The sequence below is a fragment of the Sciurus vulgaris genome (assembly GCF_902686455.1).
Source record: "Sciurus vulgaris genome assembly, chromosome: 15".
Taxonomy (NCBI): Eukaryota; Metazoa; Chordata; class Mammalia; order Rodentia; family Sciuridae; genus Sciurus; species Sciurus vulgaris.
The window spans coordinates 90016821-90035444 of record NC_136476.1 but is presented as its reverse complement, the minus strand read 5'-3'; the positions used below and the strand labels follow the sequence as shown (position 1 = coordinate 90035444).

The 18624-nt window shown below is 54.4% G+C and overlaps 1 protein-coding gene across 8 annotated transcripts in view; it reads right to left on the bottom strand.

Moving 5' to 3' along the window:
• Positions 1-1110: 1110 nt before the first annotated feature.
• Positions 1111-18624, bottom strand: part of TRAF2 (TNF receptor associated factor 2) — a 31679-nt gene continuing 14165 nt past the window's right edge. For 7 of the 8 annotated variants that reach the window (XM_079112820.1, XM_079112815.1, XM_079112816.1 and 4 more), the window contains 7 exons: positions 17881-18042; positions 16946-17020; positions 12569-12643; positions 10007-10288; positions 9455-9632; positions 5108-5256; positions 1111-4445 (listed from right to left, as the gene is read on the bottom strand). In XM_079112820.1, coding sequence (XP_078968946.1) covers positions 4227-4445; positions 5108-5256; positions 9455-9632; positions 10007-10288; positions 12569-12643; positions 16946-17020; positions 17881-18042 — 1140 coding nt within the window. In that variant the 3' untranslated portion in view covers positions 1111-4226. The remainder of the gene's footprint in view (positions 4446-5107; positions 5257-9454; positions 9633-10006; positions 10289-12568; positions 12644-16945; positions 17021-17880; positions 18043-18624) is intronic. The other variant, XM_079112821.1, reaches the window with a different exon arrangement.

The window sequence follows — 18624 nt, the reverse complement described above, 5'->3', positions numbered from 1 at the left end:
TGACACTGCAGCAAAGCAGGGCAGTGGCACCTCGACTCAAGGGCACACGCCACAGGGTGCACAGCTCCACTCACAGAGCAGCCAGGGAGGGCGGGGAGTGGCACCAGGGCAAGCTGGAAAGGGCAGGGGCCTGGAGGATGGAGCCCAAGTAGGCGAGAATCCATAGAACTGCACCGAAAGGAGAAGACATACTTCGACTATGAGAGACTTTAAGAAGCCCTTAGGGAGAAAGTTCATTTTACCTGAACGAAGAATGGCAGGCAAGCAGATGTTGAAGCAGCAGATCCAGGTGACAAAGTGCTAGGAAAAACCACCCACTAGAAAGCTAAGCCAGGTAGCCCACACCAAGAAAGAGGGCAAGACAGGCTGGCGCAGTGGGGCACAGCCACGGTCCCACCCTCAAGGCCCAGGTGGTGGCTTGAGCCCGGCGGGTGCCTGGGCACAGGAAGTCTGGCCCTTGGGGAAAGGGTGTTCTTTCTCAAGACAAGCAAGACAGAGTGGCTGGGACACAGACGCTGGCACTACTCCCGTGTGCCTTACAGTGTGCTGGAAAGACACGGTGGGTCTAAAGCTGCAGCCAACACGGGGAGCACAGAAGACCAATGGGGGCATGCCTGCGAATCGTCACTGAAGGGAGTGAGCACCAAGTCAGGGCACCTCAGGGCAGTGAACCCGGGGGTGTGGCTCAGGGGCGGAGGTTGCCCAGCATCTGCGGGAGCCCCGGGGTTCACCCCCAGCACCAGAAAAGAAAGATAAGAAGCTAAACACACAGCCCAGGGGCTCTACTCCCAGGCAGGGCAAGTTGAAAAATGAAAGCACATCCAGGTGAAATGGAGCAAATGTTGAGAGCGAGCATCTCCAGGGTAACCAGCAAATGGAAACCACCCAAATGCCCCTCGACTGAGTGGAGAAACCAATGTTCCCCCACTTCCAACTGTAAGGAAGTGAGACTCTGGAACCATGCTGGGTGCCAGAGCCAGGCCCGCACCACCACAGGGCTGTCCACAGTGGGCAGACCTGCCAGGCAGAGGTGTACCTGAGGCGGTGAGCCTGAGGGAGAGGACAAACTGGCCGCTGTCAGATTCTTTTTCTTTCTTTTTTTTTTTTGGGGGGTGCTGGGGATCAAACCCAGGGCCTTGTGCTTACAAGGCAAGCACTGTACCGACTGAGCTATCTCCCAGCCCCCGCTGTCAGGTCCTTTTTCAGTAAAGTGCCCTAAAACTAGTGATGGTGGTGACACTATCAACTGGGGACGAGGGTGTAAGCAGAGTCCGACGACGCCTCCCTGGGGGAGGCTGTGGGCCAGCCTACTCACAGATCTTCCTAGAGGACCTTCTCCTGCCACTGCCCTCCACCTCTCCCCGCTTCAGCTGCACCCCAGCCCCTCTGCACTGGGGTGGGGACCGTCTGCCTTGCCACCAGGTTCTCCAGACCCATTGCCCCTGCAGGGTGAGGTCGGGAGGACAGCTGCCTCCCAGGACAGCAGAGACACCTGCAAGAGACCCCCTTTCACTCCCAGCCCCTTCCCCAGACCAGCAGCCCGACAGGTGGGCAGCTCATCACCTCCACGCTTTTCTGCTCAGTTGCCACTCCCTGACCCACTTCCCACTTGCAAAATGGATCAGAGCTCTTTGCTGTGGCCTTCTCCCAGCTTGGTCCCCACTCCTCTCACTTTGTAGCTCCATTTCTTCTTATCTTTCTTCTTTTGGGTGTGTGCTCACACATACCAGGGAAGAGACCCAGGGCCTCATGTATGCTAGGTCCTGGTGCTCTATGACTTAAGCTATATTCCAGCCCTTCTGGGTTTTTTTTCCAATTTTATTTTGAGACAGGGTCTCAGTAAGTTGCCCAGACTGGCCTTGAACCTGGATCTTCCTGCCTCAGCCTCTAAATAACTGGGATCATAGGTCTGCACCAACATAACCAGCTTCCTTTTCCTTTCAAGGGAGAGAAAATGACACCAATGATCCCCCAGCTTTAACCTGAATTCATTCTAAGAATAGACATTACAGATAAATTCCCAAACACAGAAACTCTCTGTATTAAAAATAAAACTGCCTGAGATCCCAGTAACTCAGGAGGCTGACAGGAGAACCTTAAGTTTGAGGTCAGTCTCAGCAACTTAATGAGGCCCTGTCTCAAAAAGTAAAAAGGTCTAGGGATGTATCTCCGGGTAAAGCACTCCTGGGTTAAACCCCAGATAAAACACAAAACAAAACGAAACTTTAAAACCAATATTCAACTGATCATATCTAAATTTTCAATTTCTGCACATAAACACCACAAACATATTTTGCCAGGCACAGTGGTGCACGCCTGTAATACCAGCAGCTCGGGAGGCTAAGGCAGGAGGATCTCAAGTTCAAAGTCAGCCTCAGCAACAGTGAGGTGCTAAGCAACTCTGAGACCCTGTCTGTAAATAAAAGACAAAATAAGGCTGCAGATGTGGCTCAGTGGTTGAGTGCCTCTGAATTCAATCCCAGTTACCCCCCGAAAATAAAAATAAAATACAAATGTATTTCAAACCAAGGACTAGCACCCAGGGAGATGACAAGCCTGTACCAACCAGGAGGAAACCAGGTTCAACATCCCAGTAGAACAGTGAACACAGACAAAAGCTGACGACTCCTGTAGAAGGATCCCAAATGAGTAATGAACCTAATAGAGGTCTGACCCCACTGTGTCCTTGGGGAAATGTAAGTGAGGATGGACCGTCCACACACAGTAAAGTCTGATGACATGAAGCACTGCAGGGACAGAGGGGTGGGCACCTGCCCCAGAGCAGGTCAGCAGCATCTAAAAAGGGGAGACGCTGTGGCCCAACTCTCCGGGTCCACAGAAGGCAGCCGGGTCTGCACCGTTGCTCACAGTCATCAAGAACTCGACACGGTCTCAGGAGAAAGGAGCAGACTGTGTCATCCAGCAGCACACCACACATCAGCGGAAGTCCACACAGGCTTAGGATGGGTGAGTGAGACACCCAGGCACCTGCCCATGCTTCAGGGCATGGTTCTACACACTGTAGAACACACGCTCCAAAACCCAGGCAGAACGGGGAGCGGCCGTCGTGGGAACAGTGAGCAGGACAGCACACCCCAACCGCAGCAGCCCTAGTGCTCATCCTCTGGCTCTCTGTGCCTTTCTACCTGGTGACAACTCAAAATGCCCAGTGAGGGTGTGGGGGAGGTCACACCTCCTTCCAACTGATGACACACTAGCAAGCCTGGCGGCACAGCCTGGGCCTGAGCAGAGCACCACACCCACGCCCCACCTACTCAGTCTTGGGAACAAGCCAGGCCAGGATCCTTGAGGGAGCGCCCTGCTTGCAGGGAGGCTGGTTGGGGACTATTTCTGCATGCTGCTTGACAAGGTCTGAGCATGGGGAAGGGCTTGGCAAGGCCACCTAGGGGAACCCGCAGGTTGCTGGGCCTGGCTCCCGGCAGGAGGCTGCCCCACTAGAGCCAGGCCCAGGATGGGATCACACGTGGCTCTGTCCTCATGGGAACCTCTGGGGAGCTGGCAGGGTGTAAGAACAGGGAAGGCAGCCCCAGAGTGTAAGGAATAGAAAAGGCCCCTGGGAAAGGAGGAAGGTTCTAGAGGGTCACCACTGCCCAGGCTGGTAGCCACGGGCAAGCTGGAGCCAGAAGGACACAACTCACCACAGAGGTCTGAACAGTTTAATAGTGATTTCTCCTCGGCCTGCTGGTGCACCCAACATGGGGCAGCCTGGGCACCTCTTGCCAGCCTGGCCAGCACAGGCTCCTGTCCAAGAGCACTGGGTTTCCAGTGCCCCTTCTCTTCAGGGCCACACTCTGCAGACAGAGGCCCTTCTCCCAGCACAGACCATGCTTCCTTTCTGCTGACCACACCAAAGGCACACTCCTGACGCTCGGACAGCTCTGAAGCCCTCACGAGAGCAGCTCCCCTCTGGGCACCCTGCCCGGCAACTCTCCCTACGCTGCACAGGAAACAGGGAGGGCAGTTCTGATGGGAATCAGAAGTGCCCTGACCAGTCCCACCAGGGCCCTGGGGTGAGTCATCCCAGAGTCTCTCCACAGTCTCTGCCAGCTGAAGACTGGCCAGCAGCTCCTTCCCCGTGTATCAGTGAGCGTGGCTGCAGGCTGAGGCCTCCACAGCACCTGCACCCAGACTGCCTGCCCTGCGCGGCAGGGCTCTAGGCCAGCCTGGCAGCTCCTGGCTGAGCTCCTGTGCTTGCTGCGGGATGGCTACAGCCCAGTCAGGTCCACAATGGCCTTGATGAAGATGGCATCATCTCGCACGTAGGAATTTTTGGCCTCCATCTTGGATACGGGACAGAAGAGGGGGCAGCCGCTGGCAATGTTCATGTCACTGACCGGCCTCTGGAAGGAGGATGAGGTTATGTCGGGCCTGAAGGCATCGATCACATGCTCCCGGTTGTTCTGGTCCAGCAGCATCAACGTCACCTGCCAGGAGCAGCCCAGGGAGGGGGACACATACCCGTGAGTCACCCAAGGCCTCCTGTGTCTGGCTCCCAGGAAACCTGAAGTGGCCACACACTCCCAGAGCAGAGCACTTGGGCACCCTGGCCCCAACATGCTCAGCCACTTGCTCAGGAACGTGCCCATGCTGGCACCTGAGCGTCCTAACACCTGGAACCGCAGGCCAAAGAGGGGTTACTCCCTGTGCCACTTCTGAATAGCACTGACAAAGCAGCACACTGCCCAGCTGGAGGGAAGCACTTCTGGGGAGAACCTGAGACACCACTGGCTTGGCTATAGACTGCTCAGGACCCTGGGCCTCCTGCTGCCCCCTCTGCTGGCTGCTGGAAGGATGGTGGAGGGAAGGGACCATCCTCATTTCAACCTGGCCTCAAGCTTCCATTCCTAGGCCAACATGGACCTGGTTTCAAATGCTCAATCAGACCCAGACAGCTCTGTGGCTGCCGCCTTCCTGTGGAGTACCCGCTCTCAAACACTAGTGGGGGGCCATGAAGCCAGCTGCCATGTCAGGACCAGGCCTAAGAAATCATGGAAAGGACTAGAAACCACCAGAGCACTCCACTGCAGCACCAGCTGTACCCAGGGACTCCCAGGTGCTCCCCCAGCTAAGGGATGGCCGCTCACACCTTCTGGTTGAAGGGCCACCGCAGGAGGGCGTCATTGGGGCCTTTCATCACCACAAAGAAGAGAGACAGATGTGTTCCTCTCCCGGTGCCATCACCGTTCAGGTAGACGCGCAGACACATCTTGTAGCCATACCTGCTGGTGTAAAAGGCTGGAGAGATGGAAGGGCCAGTCAGGCGGGAGTGTTCTTCCTGCCAGGAGGCCCTCCCGCAGAGACAACCACAGGAGAAACATCGGCTTCCACAGCAAGAGGGGATGTGTTCTTATACTATGCAGTTAGTTGCTAATGAAAATAGTGTTTATTTTTCATGATTAGAATAGCAATTTTGGGAACCCTAAATGTTACTCCTAATCTGGCAAGGCACTAAATAACCATGAACCTGGAGGTGAGGAGCAATGTGGCAAGAACCACCCACTCTAGCATCTGGGGCCACAGATGGGAGCCAACCTGCCTCAGGAGAAGAAGCCACTGGGTGGAGGCCCAGAACGAGCTGGAGGTACTGTCCCTCATGCCAACAGGTGCAGAGTCACGAGCAATAGTTGGAACACAGCTAGGCTATGTGGAGCATGACATGCCAGTCAGGGGCTGTGATGGCTAATTCAGTGTAACTGGACTGGTTAAGAAATAGCTAGAGAGCTGGGAAAGTATTATCTGTGGGCCTGTCTGTGAGGGTGTTTCCATAGGAGACTGAAGGGTGAGTAGAGGGCCCAGTGGGGAAGGTCCACCCTCGACCTGGGTAGATCAAACCAGCCAGGACCAGAAAGAACAAAGACAGGAAAGCAGGTGGTTCTGTAGCAGTGGTCCACTTCACCTTTTGAACATAGCTCTGAGGCTTATTTTCAAAAGGGACAAGTTTTCCTTCTCTCCCCCTCCCCCTCCCCCTCCCTAACCTGGGGGCAGGGAACAAGATCACCCTGAGCTATCAGGTGCTCCACAGGAAGAAGATATCTGCCAGGATCTAAGAACTGAATATCTCCCAACTTAACAACTGAATGTCAACACACCCCCAGAGCCTCCTGGGACCCCCCTGTCAGGGCACACCTGGAATGTAGCCTTTGAAGAGCTCCTTTAAAATCTCCATTCCTCTCCTGGTGAGAGATTAACTTCTGCCATTTTCATGATACTCCGTGGCATGTTTCAGATGCTGCAACATTTACTTTGTACTAATCTCATTTCAGTACTCCTGTCTTTTTGTTCTATCATAGAAGCACCCACCCCCAGATGACTTTACAACCTGCTCTACCCCAACCAGGCTTCTTCCTGGGACCCCTTGATTGACCCGATTTTTAGAAAAGGAACTCCAAGCTGCTTGCCCCACGCCACCCACTTCCAGCTGGAAGAAGCTAGAGTGGTCATCGATCTCCTTCCCCAGCAGCATGGAGTTCCTAAGATTAGAGGGGGGAATGAAGCCAGAATTGGGAACAGGTAGTTAGTGCAGAAATAGGGGATCGGGTCAAATCGAGGAAATGGCCATAAAATCATCTGCCTCTGGAAGTTGGAGACTGCCCCTGGAAGAATGGAATGTCAAGGATCTCCGGAGCCCATTGATTACCAAATTTACCTGCCTTTATCAAGGACAGTTTATCAAGGACTGCAAACAAGGGGCTGCTAATTGGTGGCCCGCCCCCTGGGCTCTTGCCTGCCTGAAATCGCCTAGTCACCTTCATCAGGGAAAGAGTAAGTGCTGTACAGGTACTAATGCTCAGGCAACAATACCAGTCCCTCCGCCAAGGAAATAGCTTTGGAGAAGAGCATATAGAGACAGAAGTTCCATGATTAGAACTTACCAGAAAAGAAAATGGGGAAATGAAAGAATGGACATTTTTTTAAGCTGTCTGTTTTATCTCAACTCCCTAAGGTCTCCCTCCCAGTAATGGGAACAAAGCCCTTAAAGCTGTTCCAGGAAACAGCCCCAAACAGAGAGTAAAAGAGTAAATTGAGCCTGATAGCCAGGTAGTGCTCAAACAGTAGGATTACCAGAAACTATTGACCAGAATCTACGCCCTGTTGTAAAACATTGTGAAACATGTTGTATGTTATCAGCAAACCCAGACCCCCTTTGAAATTTCCTGGCAGCTTTGTTCCCCATTTTTCCTTTGTTTTTTTTTTCCCCCTTTTCCCCCTTTCATGTGCGACCCCTCCCGATGTGTGGTTTCTGCCTTTATAAACCTACAAGATTTTCTGCTAGGGACTCGACTCCTCGAGTTGGGTCCCAGCGCGCTGGAATAAACACCTCTTGCGGTTTGCAAAAAAAAAAAATAAATAAAAAAAAATAAAATAAAATCCCCATTCCTGCTGATGGGTACAATCACAGCCTCTGGGACAGGAGTCCCCTGTGCTTCTCCTTTGCTAGCAAAGCAACAAAACTTCTTTTTCTGTGTCCTTGTTAGTGTCCTTGTTATTGAACTGGCATTGGGGACGAGGACTGAGCTTCTACCCTGGATCTGGGACACCCATCCTCCCCACCCATGGACATCAGAGATCCAGGCTCTCTAGCTTTTGGACTATGGGACTTGAGTCTGAGGCCCTGGGGTTCTAAGGCCTTCAGACTTCCAGTACCCAGGGTCTCCAGTCTGAAGGCAAGCCTGCTTGGGATCTCTCAGCCTCTGCGACCCGTGAGGCACTTCCCCTAGGGAGCCCCTCTTGTACATTATGTACTCATCGGCTGTGCTGTGGATCTGGAGTGTCCCCGTGGCCCATGTCCTGAAGGTTTGGTCCCAAGCCTGTGGCACTGCTGGTAAGTGGTGGAAACTATTAGGCGGGGGCCTAGGGGGAAGTCTTCCAGTCACTGGGGATGGACCCTCAAAGGGAGAGTAGCCCTCAGCCCTTCCTCTCTTTTGTCCTCTCCAGCTGTCAGAGGAGTTCTGCTCCACCACTGGCTTCTTACCATGATGTGCTGCACAGGCCCAATCCATCATGGACTGGAGCCTTCAAAACTCTGAGCCAAAATAAACCTTTCTTTTCTCTTTTTTCCTCTTTGGGATCGAACCCAGGGACTGGCACACTCTAGGCAAGTGCTTTAACACTGAGATGCGTCCGTAGCCCTCCATCTTCCCTCTTAAGGAAGTGCTGACCAACACAGTACCAGACGGTGCTGTCCCCTGGAGTACCCAGGCAGCTCCACCCTGCCAACAGCAGCTCCCCTCCTCCCTCCAAGACAAATGCAGACCCATCCCCAGTCCTTAGCGCATGGCTGGAAGACCATCTTCCCTGCCTCCTGCAGCCTCTGCCACGATGCAAGCCCAGGTCACCAATGTCTCTGAAACAGACGTCACACGAGAAGGACCTTTTGCAGGGGTGTGGTTCCTACAAAACCCCTGCCACACTGGCCCTTCATGCCAGGCTCACTACAAATAGCCCAGGAGCCCGAATCACAACAGGTCCACCAGTTGCACTAGCCTAGCTGCAGAGGAAAGCCCATGGGGACAGAGCCCCACTGGTCTAGAAAGAGCAGTGCTGCACCCAAGAGCCACCCCAGAGCACACACACCCTTTCAGCTCTTCCCAAGACAAACTTGATCTTTCAGTCTCACCCCAAGGAGGACAGTGTGTGCATTTTGCTCATTTCTGGCCCTTGCTGAAGGCACTGCAGGATGTACCACACGGGATGGTGGTGTAGGTCCCTCAAGAGCAGGGCCAGCATGCCAAGGCCACCCAAGGAGGGGGGCCTCAGCCTCTCAGCCTCAAACCCCAGAACCTACTGTTTCAGCAGCAGGTTCCCTAAGAAAACACAAAACTAAAGTGCACTCGAGGGCATGTTCTGGCAGATGATGTGTAAGACTGGGCCTGAGCAGGAACAGACAATGGCCAGGGCCATCGCACCAACTCGGGAGGGCCTCCAGGCACAGAAGCGGGGTGCTCTGAAGTACCCAAGAAGGAGGCAACAGCAGCACGTTGAGAAGCACAATCCTGGCAGGAGCAACCTTGTCACAGAAACAAACTGGCCCACAGAAGTGCCTTCCAGAGGAGACCCAGAGCACCCTCAAGAGACCTCATGGGCAGAGGCACATCCTCACAGGCCTCCAGTTTGCAGGAGACACCAGAAGCAGCCCCACAGGCATCGGCTAGCTCAGCAACCGACACCCACGACAGCCAGGTCCTTCTGTGCTGGCCCATCGTCCCTCACCATCCCCTTATGCCCTCTGCTCACCCACAGTGGCAAGGGGCACACCTTGTGAGCAGCCAGCAGGCATTCAGCAGCTCCTTATGTTGCCCTCACCACCCTCAGGGAGTGCAGGTGCCCTGGTGTCAGCAGGGCGGTCCTGCCCTGGGAGTCACTCCATGCGGCCACTGGGGCAGGGGACACAGGTGTACAAAAATGCAGCAGCATAGCTGCTCTGGAACAGCACCTGGGGAGAAGATGGCAGGGGTGCGGCCGGCCACAGCCTCCTGGCGCTTCCTGGCAAAGTCTGAGATCTTCCAGATAAAGATCCCATCGTAGGTGGATGCCTCCAATTCCAGCACCTTCTGCTCCAGGTCAGCCATGGCCAGGTCCTTCAGGCCAATGCTCCTCTCCAGCTGCTGCACCTGCAGGGCAGTGGTCACATGTGCCAGGAGCCCCCAAGCCCCCACCTCCCATACCCAGCAGTCCCAGGAGGAAGCCACCCCAACTCCCTTGGCTCAGCTCCTCCTAGGTCTGCTCCCTCCAGGTCTGAAGTGAGGCTCCAAGTCCACACTGAAGGCTCTGGGCCTGCGTGTGCCCAGGAGCTGCACGGTACCAGGTACGCGATACTGCTGATGCACACTTCCAGGCCATCAGACCCTGTGACCCTTCAAGTCAGGTTCCTCAGGGAATGCAAAAGTAGGAGGCCACAGTCCAAGGCAGGCACCGTGCACGGCTGAGGTTCTTTGCTACCCAAGCTGCAAAGCTGATGAGCCACGAGACCCCACCAGGCACAGACCTTGTTGCTAAGGGCTTCGATCTTGTCCTGGTCTAGCCGGTGCTGCCTGCTGCAGGCCTCAGCAGTCACGGCCACCCTCTCCACCTCTCGGTTCAGGACACAGACAATGTTCTCAAAGGTAGCCGTCTTTTGCTCCAGGGTCTGGCACCGCTGCAGCAGCTCTGGCTGCACCTGGCTCTGGCACCCTGGGAGAGCCTGTGCCTCCAGAAGGGAGCCCAGCAGCAGGGCCAGGTGCTCCCGCAGCTGCTCTGCCTCGTGCTCCTGCAGCCCCTCAGCCTCCACCTGCAGACACAGGGCACGAAGCTTCAGCCACCACATCCGCGCAGCGCTGGCCAGGAGAGCTGCTGAGCTGTGGGCCTCATTCCACTGAAGGCAAAGGGCCATCAGGACACAGGAATACCCAGGACTAGCAACAGCTGGGCTCAAACATTTTTTTCCTTTTCTATGTGATGATATTTAATCCGCTACTGTCCAAAAGTATGTTTCAAAAACACAAAGCCAGGGCTAGGGAGATAGCTCAGTCGGTAGAGTGCTTGCCTTGCAAGCACAAGGCCCTGGGTTCGATTCCCCAGCACCGCAAAAAAAAAAAAAAGAAAAAAAAAAACACAAAGCCTGAGTCAGGTGCAATGGCCACGCCTGTAATCCCAACAGCTTGGGAGGCTGAGGCAGGAAGATCTCAAAAGCCAGCCGCAGCAAAAGTGAGGCACTAAGAGCAAGTCAGTGAGATCTTGTCTCTAAATAAAATACAAAACAAGGCTGAGGATGTGGCTCAGCGGTCGAGTGCCTCTGAGTTCAATTCCCAGTACCAGAAAAACAAACAAACAAAAAAAAAAAACAAAACAAAGCTTCCTTTGTAACTTGCTTTTAAAATAAAAAGGAAGCTGGGCAATGTGGTGTACCTCTGTAGTTCCAGCAGGCAGCTGATGCAAGAGGGTCACTTGAGCCCAGGAGTTTGAGGTGAGCCTGGGCAACATAGTGAGACCCTGACTCAAGACAAAATTAAAATGCAAAGGAAAAAGTACCATTAGAAAACAGTCGCCAGGGGCTGGGGAGACGGCTCAGCTGGTGGAGAGCTTGCCTCGCAAGCACAAGGCCCTGGGTTCGATCCCCAGCACCGCAAAAAAAAAAAAAAAACAGTTGCTGGGGCTGGGCTGGGGCTCAGTGGTAGAGCACTTGCCTAGCATGTGTAAGGCACTGGGTTCGATCCTCAGCACCACATAAAAACACAAATACATAAAATAAAATAAAGGTATTCTGTCCATCTACAATTTAAAAACAAGAGGCAGGGGAACAAAAATACACTCTTTTGTGTACCCAGTTAGAGGTGCAGAGGGTGCTACAAGGCTGCCCTTGACACCTGGCCTATCTTCAAGGCAAGAGGTCGTTGAGACCAGGATGTGTGTGATGAGGAAAGGTGGCCCTCAGCAGCCTGGTGGCTTTACCAGCAGGGGCATCAGGGATGGGTCAACAAGGTCACCACCAACACTGGAGCAGCCGGTGAACTCATGATGGGTTCGAGTTAGTCCAAGTACTGAAGAGGCCCAGCAACAGGGACCACTCTTTACCACTGCTCAACGCTGAAGGCTACATGACGAGTCACCAGACAGGACCCCACTATGACAGCTGCCACCATGAGTGCTGCCCAGATCATCCTCCAGAGGAAGAGGCATCAGCTGGTGGACACTGTTCCCAGACCTCCAAGCACTCAGTCTGCCCACCCACCCAGCACCCCACAAGGGAACACCAGAGTCCAGACCTCAAGGGGCTCTCACTGTACAGAACAAGCGGGAGAGACGCAAAGACCTGCTGTGACATCAGGATGAAAATGGAGCAGGGACAGGTTAGGCTGTGGGTAGAAAAGAGGTTCTCATGGACAGGCGTACACTGAGGTCTGAGGGACCCTGGGAAGCTGGCAGGTCAAGGGCCTAGGGTGGGAACAGGCCAGCAGTCACCAGCAGAGTCAGGGGCCACGGTGGGGGAGGGGTGAGGATGGAGAAGCAGCGAGGACAGACCAGAGCACAGGCATCGTGAAGGACGAGGCGGACAGAACGGTCCTCAGAGGTGTGTGCATGGCAGGCAGGGTGCATCTGCCAAGTCAAGCACCTGTCATTGGTGTGAAGTCTGGGATCAGAGGGGCATCTGGCATGACTGCCAGGCACAGGGGCTTTGGCTAAACAACCAGGTGCTGGTGGTGCTCTTTTCTGGGTGAGATGGAAGGCAGGGGGATGGCAACATGAGGCAAGCTGGCCTCATGAATACGGGTGAATACGGGTGAATACGGGTGAATACGGGATGCCCACTAAGCATCCAGGGAAGCCCAGGCACCCGTGGACGCACACATTTAGTCAAAGCCAGGGCACTGTGAAATCTCCGAGAGAATGAGAGTGAACGCAGTCCCAGGCTGGACCTGGGGCCTGAGGGCAGGAGGAGGGTGCCACAAGGGAGGCCTAGGGAGCAAGCAGGAGGCTGGGGACCAGGAGAAGCTGCGCTGCAGGCTGAGTGAAGACTGCCCAGGATGAGGGGCAGGCTTGCCCAGCCCTCACTGCGGGTCCCAGGACTCACCATCTCGGGGCAGCCAACAGAATGGAATCTGCAGGGGACTCGGCACTTGCCACATGTCCTGATGTGGTCCTGAAACTGGAGGGGTGAAAGGGATAAAGTCGCAAGGGCAGCCTCTGCTTAGGTGCATCCCACTGCACCCCTTCTGCACTGACCATGTCAGGATTTACACAAGGGACCACTGGCCCTACCCTCATGGGCTAACTCTTACACAGAATAAAACCTGACACCTGTCCAAAGCTATGTGCGCGCACACACTGGCCACCCGTCCCGTCAGTGACTGAGGTAGGCTAGCACTTCAGGAAGCCTGTGGAGAGTCCAGGCGTTCGTGAGGAGGTCTGTGCCCCACACAAAGCAGCCACGCCTGTCACCTTCAGCTGCAAGGAGGCATGGCACTGAGGCTCTGCGGTCTTGGGGGAGATACATGGGCCTACAATCCAGAAGCGCCAGAGGATAGGCTGGGCCCTTGCCAACACTGAGCATGTGTCAGGACAGGATGGCAAAGATGGATCACAGGCGGGTGCTTGAGACCCAGGAAGAGGCTCCACTGCACAGACATTCTGCACACTATGCTCAGACCAAGGGAGGAAAAGCACTACTGCTTTGACAACGAGTCTGAGGGTGAAGCAGCAGCCAGAGGACGGAGCCCGTGCAGGAGCCCTGCCTCCTCCTCTTGAAGGTTCCACTGTGAGAAGGTCATCCTACACGTACCAGGAAGGAGGCCCAGAGTGGGAACACACCCAACTGCACATCAGAGTCCAGAACAGTAACAGAATTCCCCAGACGCTGCCCCCGCACCATTAAGGAACACAGAAGAACAAATGACGGCCACCTCCAATCCCCAGCACCTCGAGAAACAGACAGGAGCCACGGAAGGAGTGCAAAAGCACCTGCGGCCAGCAGGCACTCAGCACACTCCCTCTGGGAAGGGTGGGTCAAAAGCCCCTCAGCCCGCTCTGTGCTTGAGCTCACTCAACTTCACACCAACGGCAGGTCTGCAGACAGAGCCCCACAGGGCCCAGCCAACACCATGACGCACACCCCTGGACTTCTGGGAGCACACATTCTGCAGGTCCGCTGTGGGGCACATGGCCGTTTTACAAAACTATGGAACATTTTTTCCTTAAAGTGCCATCTTTAAAAGTCAAAAGCAAAATGAAATAACCAGTCTCGAGGGTCACTGAGACAGCACCTCACTGAGTCAGAGGACTACTTTTGGTGGCTTCAAAACAGTCACAACCTACAGACTCTCAGAGCAAAGAAAGAGAGGAACTCCATCGAGAGCCTGCACATGGCCAGCACTCACGCTGCTACTGCTGATGCAGGGCTAGGGCACTGAGCAGGACAGAAGAAGCCACCAGGTTCAAGTCATGGATTTTCTGCAAAAAGAATGCAGAGTTTATCAAAATTCAGGTAAAAATCTGGAGTGAAAAAAATTGGAATGAATCCCCAGAGTATTTTCACTTTTAAAAAGCAAGCACCCTCCACAATCACTGAGGTGTGTTCGGGTGAGACATGAGGCTGTGGGAAGGCGTGGCGAGGAGTGAGGCCCCACCACCAGGCACCCCCTCTGGAGCCCTCCCACCACAGAAGAGCTCAGAGCACTTGGGAAGCTGGAACACTGCCGCACAGGGGCTGGGGAGGCTCAGCTGGAAATCTGTGGAGGTCAGTCCACAAAGCCAGCAATCTGGCCTCCTGAGCCTCAGCTTCCCCTGATGACTCCTAGAGAGGGACAACCCCCAGGGCCCTCAGCAGACAATACGTGACCTTGGCCTGAGGTTACCGTCACTGTCATCATGAGTGGCAGATTCATCACCACTGGGAGGCATGGTGGCTACCCACTGACTCCCAGGCTATTCTGGCCTAATGCCCACAGCCACGGCCAGCACCTGCTGTCAAGCAGTCTCACTGACTGGCATGAAAAGACCTTGCTCCCAGCTCTCCTTTCAGAAGAAAGACACCACCAAAACCTAACGCGGCCAGGGTAGGCGGCAACTGGAGAGGCGGCAGAACGAGGCTGCTCTGGTGGGCCTGTGCAGCTCTGACTCCGGAACAGGCAGGCGTTCCATAGCACAGCACAAATGCAGACACAACGACACGCAGCCACCTTTAAAATAGCTGAGCCAATGAACTACTGGTGTGCTGTTAGTCAGACAGAAAATTCATCACAAACTGACCTCAGAGTGCAGCATTTGGACCACACCCCGCAGTAAGGTATTCTTCCAAGGACAAAATGGACCTCAAAGAAATCGTAAACTTCACTGTTTTTATTGTACTTTTATTTTAAACCTATTATCTATATATATAGGATAAAACAAATAAATTAATGTTAATGTTGCCAGGAAGTAAGATTTTTCAGCAAGAACATAAAGTTTAAAGAGCCAGGCGTGGTCTTTCTTGCTCATTCTCTCACTCTCACTCTCTCTAATCAATCCAAAATCGCCAGGTAATGGCATACAACTCCTGTGCGGGAGCAGGCAGATGCAAAGGGATTCCTTATCTTCAAGCTTTCTCTTTCTTGTGTGCTCTCTTGCTCTCTCTCTTTCTCTCTCTCTCTTTCACCCTGAGGGCAGACACTCTGCCTGTCCGCTTAATAAAATCTCTTGTGTGAGGAGGGAAAAAAAAAAGTACAGGCATGGTAGTGCACGCCTGTGATCCCAGTGACTTGAGACAGGATCCCAAGTTCCAAGTCAGCCTCAGCAACATGGTGAGGCCCTGTCTCAAAAAAAACTTTTAGAAGGGCTAGGGATATGGCTCAGTGGTAAAGCACCCCTGGGCAGTCCAGCAGCATGGCAAGTCCTGCCATCGTAACATCCCAGGGTCCTGACTCTCCACAGGATCCCAGCATCCCTACGAGCCCTGCCATAGCAATGTCCAGCTCCTTCATTCCTAGAAAGCATCAGTGCAAACGCCTTCCTTGCTCTTTCCTATGAAAAGGTCTAAAAGCACAGACAGCCACTGGAGCACGAGGTCCCTAAATGTCACTTTCCTCCAAGGGTTGAAGCTCCAGACCTGGATGGGACTTCCCAGAGGAGCCACGCACTGGCACTGCTACTGCAGAGGTGAGGGGCCTGTGAGAAACAGACCCAGGGCATCTGGTGATGAGGGACCTGAGGATCAAGATGAAGATGAGTTATGGAAAACCACGTCTAAAGACAGGAGAGGCTGGACCTGTTGGGTCCAGGCCAGTTCTCTCACTCTATGATGGAAAACCACAGGAAGAGGATTAATTCTGGCTTTAGTATACAGAGGACACTGCAGGTCACACCCAGCAGGGACAGCACCTGCCACCACACCAGACAGCCTCACAGCACTGGATACCAGGAGGCATCCTGGCCACCACAGGGATCTTGCCTATCACAGACCCTCGACAACAGTCCATCAAGGGTGGAGCTGAACTTCACACCAAGCCGCAGAGCCAGCTCCAGTCCCTGGTGAAGGCCAAATGACACCTCAAGGAAGCACTCAGCCAAGGCAAGAAGAGAGCCTTCAACAGGACAGCTGGGTCAGAGGAGAGAGGCCCCTCCCTCAGAGCCACCCCATTTCAGGACTGGGCCATGACCCGTATTTAAACTGAAGCAAACCAGACAGGCACAAGCTGAAGGGCCAAGCGAACAGGATAGGCTTGGACAGTCTGCAGTCCCTCATGCTGCCATCCAGACACAAACTCCAACGACTGGCATCATCCTGACCTCTGACACTGATGCGGTCACACACCAGCTCTTGCTGCTTCAGCATCTAGGGAGAGACCCTTCCCTGACCCCACCTTCCAAGAAGAAAGGCTTGGGAGAGTACATTTCCTTGACCTCCCAATGTCCTTCCCCGAGGGGTCCTCCACAGCACTGGTTCTATGCAGGGTGCCAGACACCCTCCTCACAGGATGAGCACACAGGGAGAAGGAATGCCCTGGGCCCCAGACACTGATGTCCTACTGCTATTACAACAGGCTACCAGGGCCCATCGCTCCATGCCCAGATCTCCTGCTGCAAATACCATGTCAAGGTCAACACAGTACTTCTCATAAACAGCGCCTGGAGGACAAGGACAACTGATGTTTGATTTTCACCATAATTAAACTTCACACAATGTGACTTCAACCGGGGACGTAGCTCAGCAGTCGTGCGCTTGTCTAGTATGCTCAAGGCCCTGTTTCCATCCCCAGAGGAAGAAAAACAGTGGCAACATGATGTTAGGTGATGGAGCGCCGGCTCAACCAGGAGCGTGGCTGTCGTGCCCAAGCATATCCTGCCCACCCTGTGCTCCCAGCAGCAGAGAGGCTTTCTGCTGCTGTCTCTGCCCCTCTGGGCACACCACGTGGCACAGACCCTCATGGCAGACCCTTAAGCCATGGTCCTCGGAAGACACGAGGAAGAACCTTACCTTCTCCCGAGGGATCTTCTTTGTGCCACAGCCTTCGCAGGTCAAGGGGAACTTGGGGCAGACCTCGTGGTGTGCCTTTAAGAGAAGCAGTCAGGGGCATGAGGTGGGACATCAACACCAGGCACTGAGGGAGGAAGAGACTGAACAATCTCAGATGGTGGTTGGCTTAGACTCCAGCATGGCACTGAGGGAGGATGATGGAACCTTCAAGAAGTGGTGGCCACACCTATAACCCCAGGGACTAGGGAGGCTGAGGAAGGAGAGTCACAAGTTCCAGGCCAGCTTCAGCAACCTGGCCAGACTCTGTCTCAAAATTAAAGGGGAAAAAAAAAAAGCGGGGGGTGACTAGGGATGTAGCTCAGTGGTTATCTCAGTGGTTAAGCACTCCTGGGTTCAATCTCCGAGCCAAAAAATTATAAAACGTAAAAAAGACCTAGTGGGAGGACTTTAGGCCACTTGGGGGTGTGCCCCCAAGGAGACAAGGAAAACCCAGCACTTCCTCTTCCTCCCTTTCCTTTCCCAGCCAGGAGGTGAGCAGCCTCACTCCACCGTGCATTCCAGAGCCCAAACAGACCTTCTCTCTCTACGTGGACTACCTCAGTATTTGCTAACTACAGGACACAGTGGCCACAATGCGGTACACTCAGGGCCCTTTGGAACATTTTTGATCACTCTGGATGAAATGTCAGAGCTCCTGGCTAGCAGTCTGGGTGAGGGACAGGCCAGGTGGTAGTGATGCCCTACTCTACACCTGGGTGGTCTGAACCTTTTCTGAAGAGGCTCAAGTCCAGTTCTACCAAGAACCCTCCACCCTTATGGCCTCACGAAGGCTGACACTGTGGGAACAAAAGCAGAGGAGCCACATGGCTCTGGCTGCAGGCGCTGAGCTCCAGCTGTGGTGCAGCACCGACCAACAGGCCCCACCCTGCCCACACCTCCAGGCCTGCGTGGCCACAGGGCTCCTGGCAGTGCTGGCAGTCCAGGTTCCTCTCTGGGCACTCCTGTTCAGCGTGGCGCTCTTTCTCCCCAAGGCGGACCAGGCCTTTACACGCAGGGCACTCAGTCAGGAGGAACGGGCAGAGTCCTTCGTGGCAGCTCTAGAGACAAAGAAGGCATCAGCAGAACGCAGGCAGACACCACAGGTGAACGCAGCATGTGCGCCCCACTTGGAGTCCCTGTGTTGTGCTGCTGTCCATCCTGAAGGTCCCCTCCACAGGTCAAAAGGGCAGTGGAGGTCCAATGTGTCCCCCTCTCCCACTCCCAGATGCCAGGGACATCAATCTCTCCTTGTCCCGGACTGAGCCAAGGGAACACTCCCCCAACTGGTCTCTGGGTAGGCACCACCACCCAGGCCCCCTACCCCTGCCCCCACCTCTGGAACAGCTGGTGCCAGGGGGTCCCCATGACAGCTTCCAACCAAGCAAGCAGGTCATGCCTCAGCACTGCGGGGTCGATGCTAGAGTCTGTTTCAGCCCCATCAGTTACAGTGAAATAGGGAGCCAGAGGCATGCTTGGAGACATGGAGACACTGTGGAAGTAGCCACCCTGCAACTAGCACCAGATCACCCAGCAAAAGACAGAGGCACAAGATCAGCCCAGGCACAGAGCTGGACACCAGGCCTGGTGGGGACTGTTCTAAGTGCACAGGATTCCATGTAAGGAGACCTATACTGCGAGAA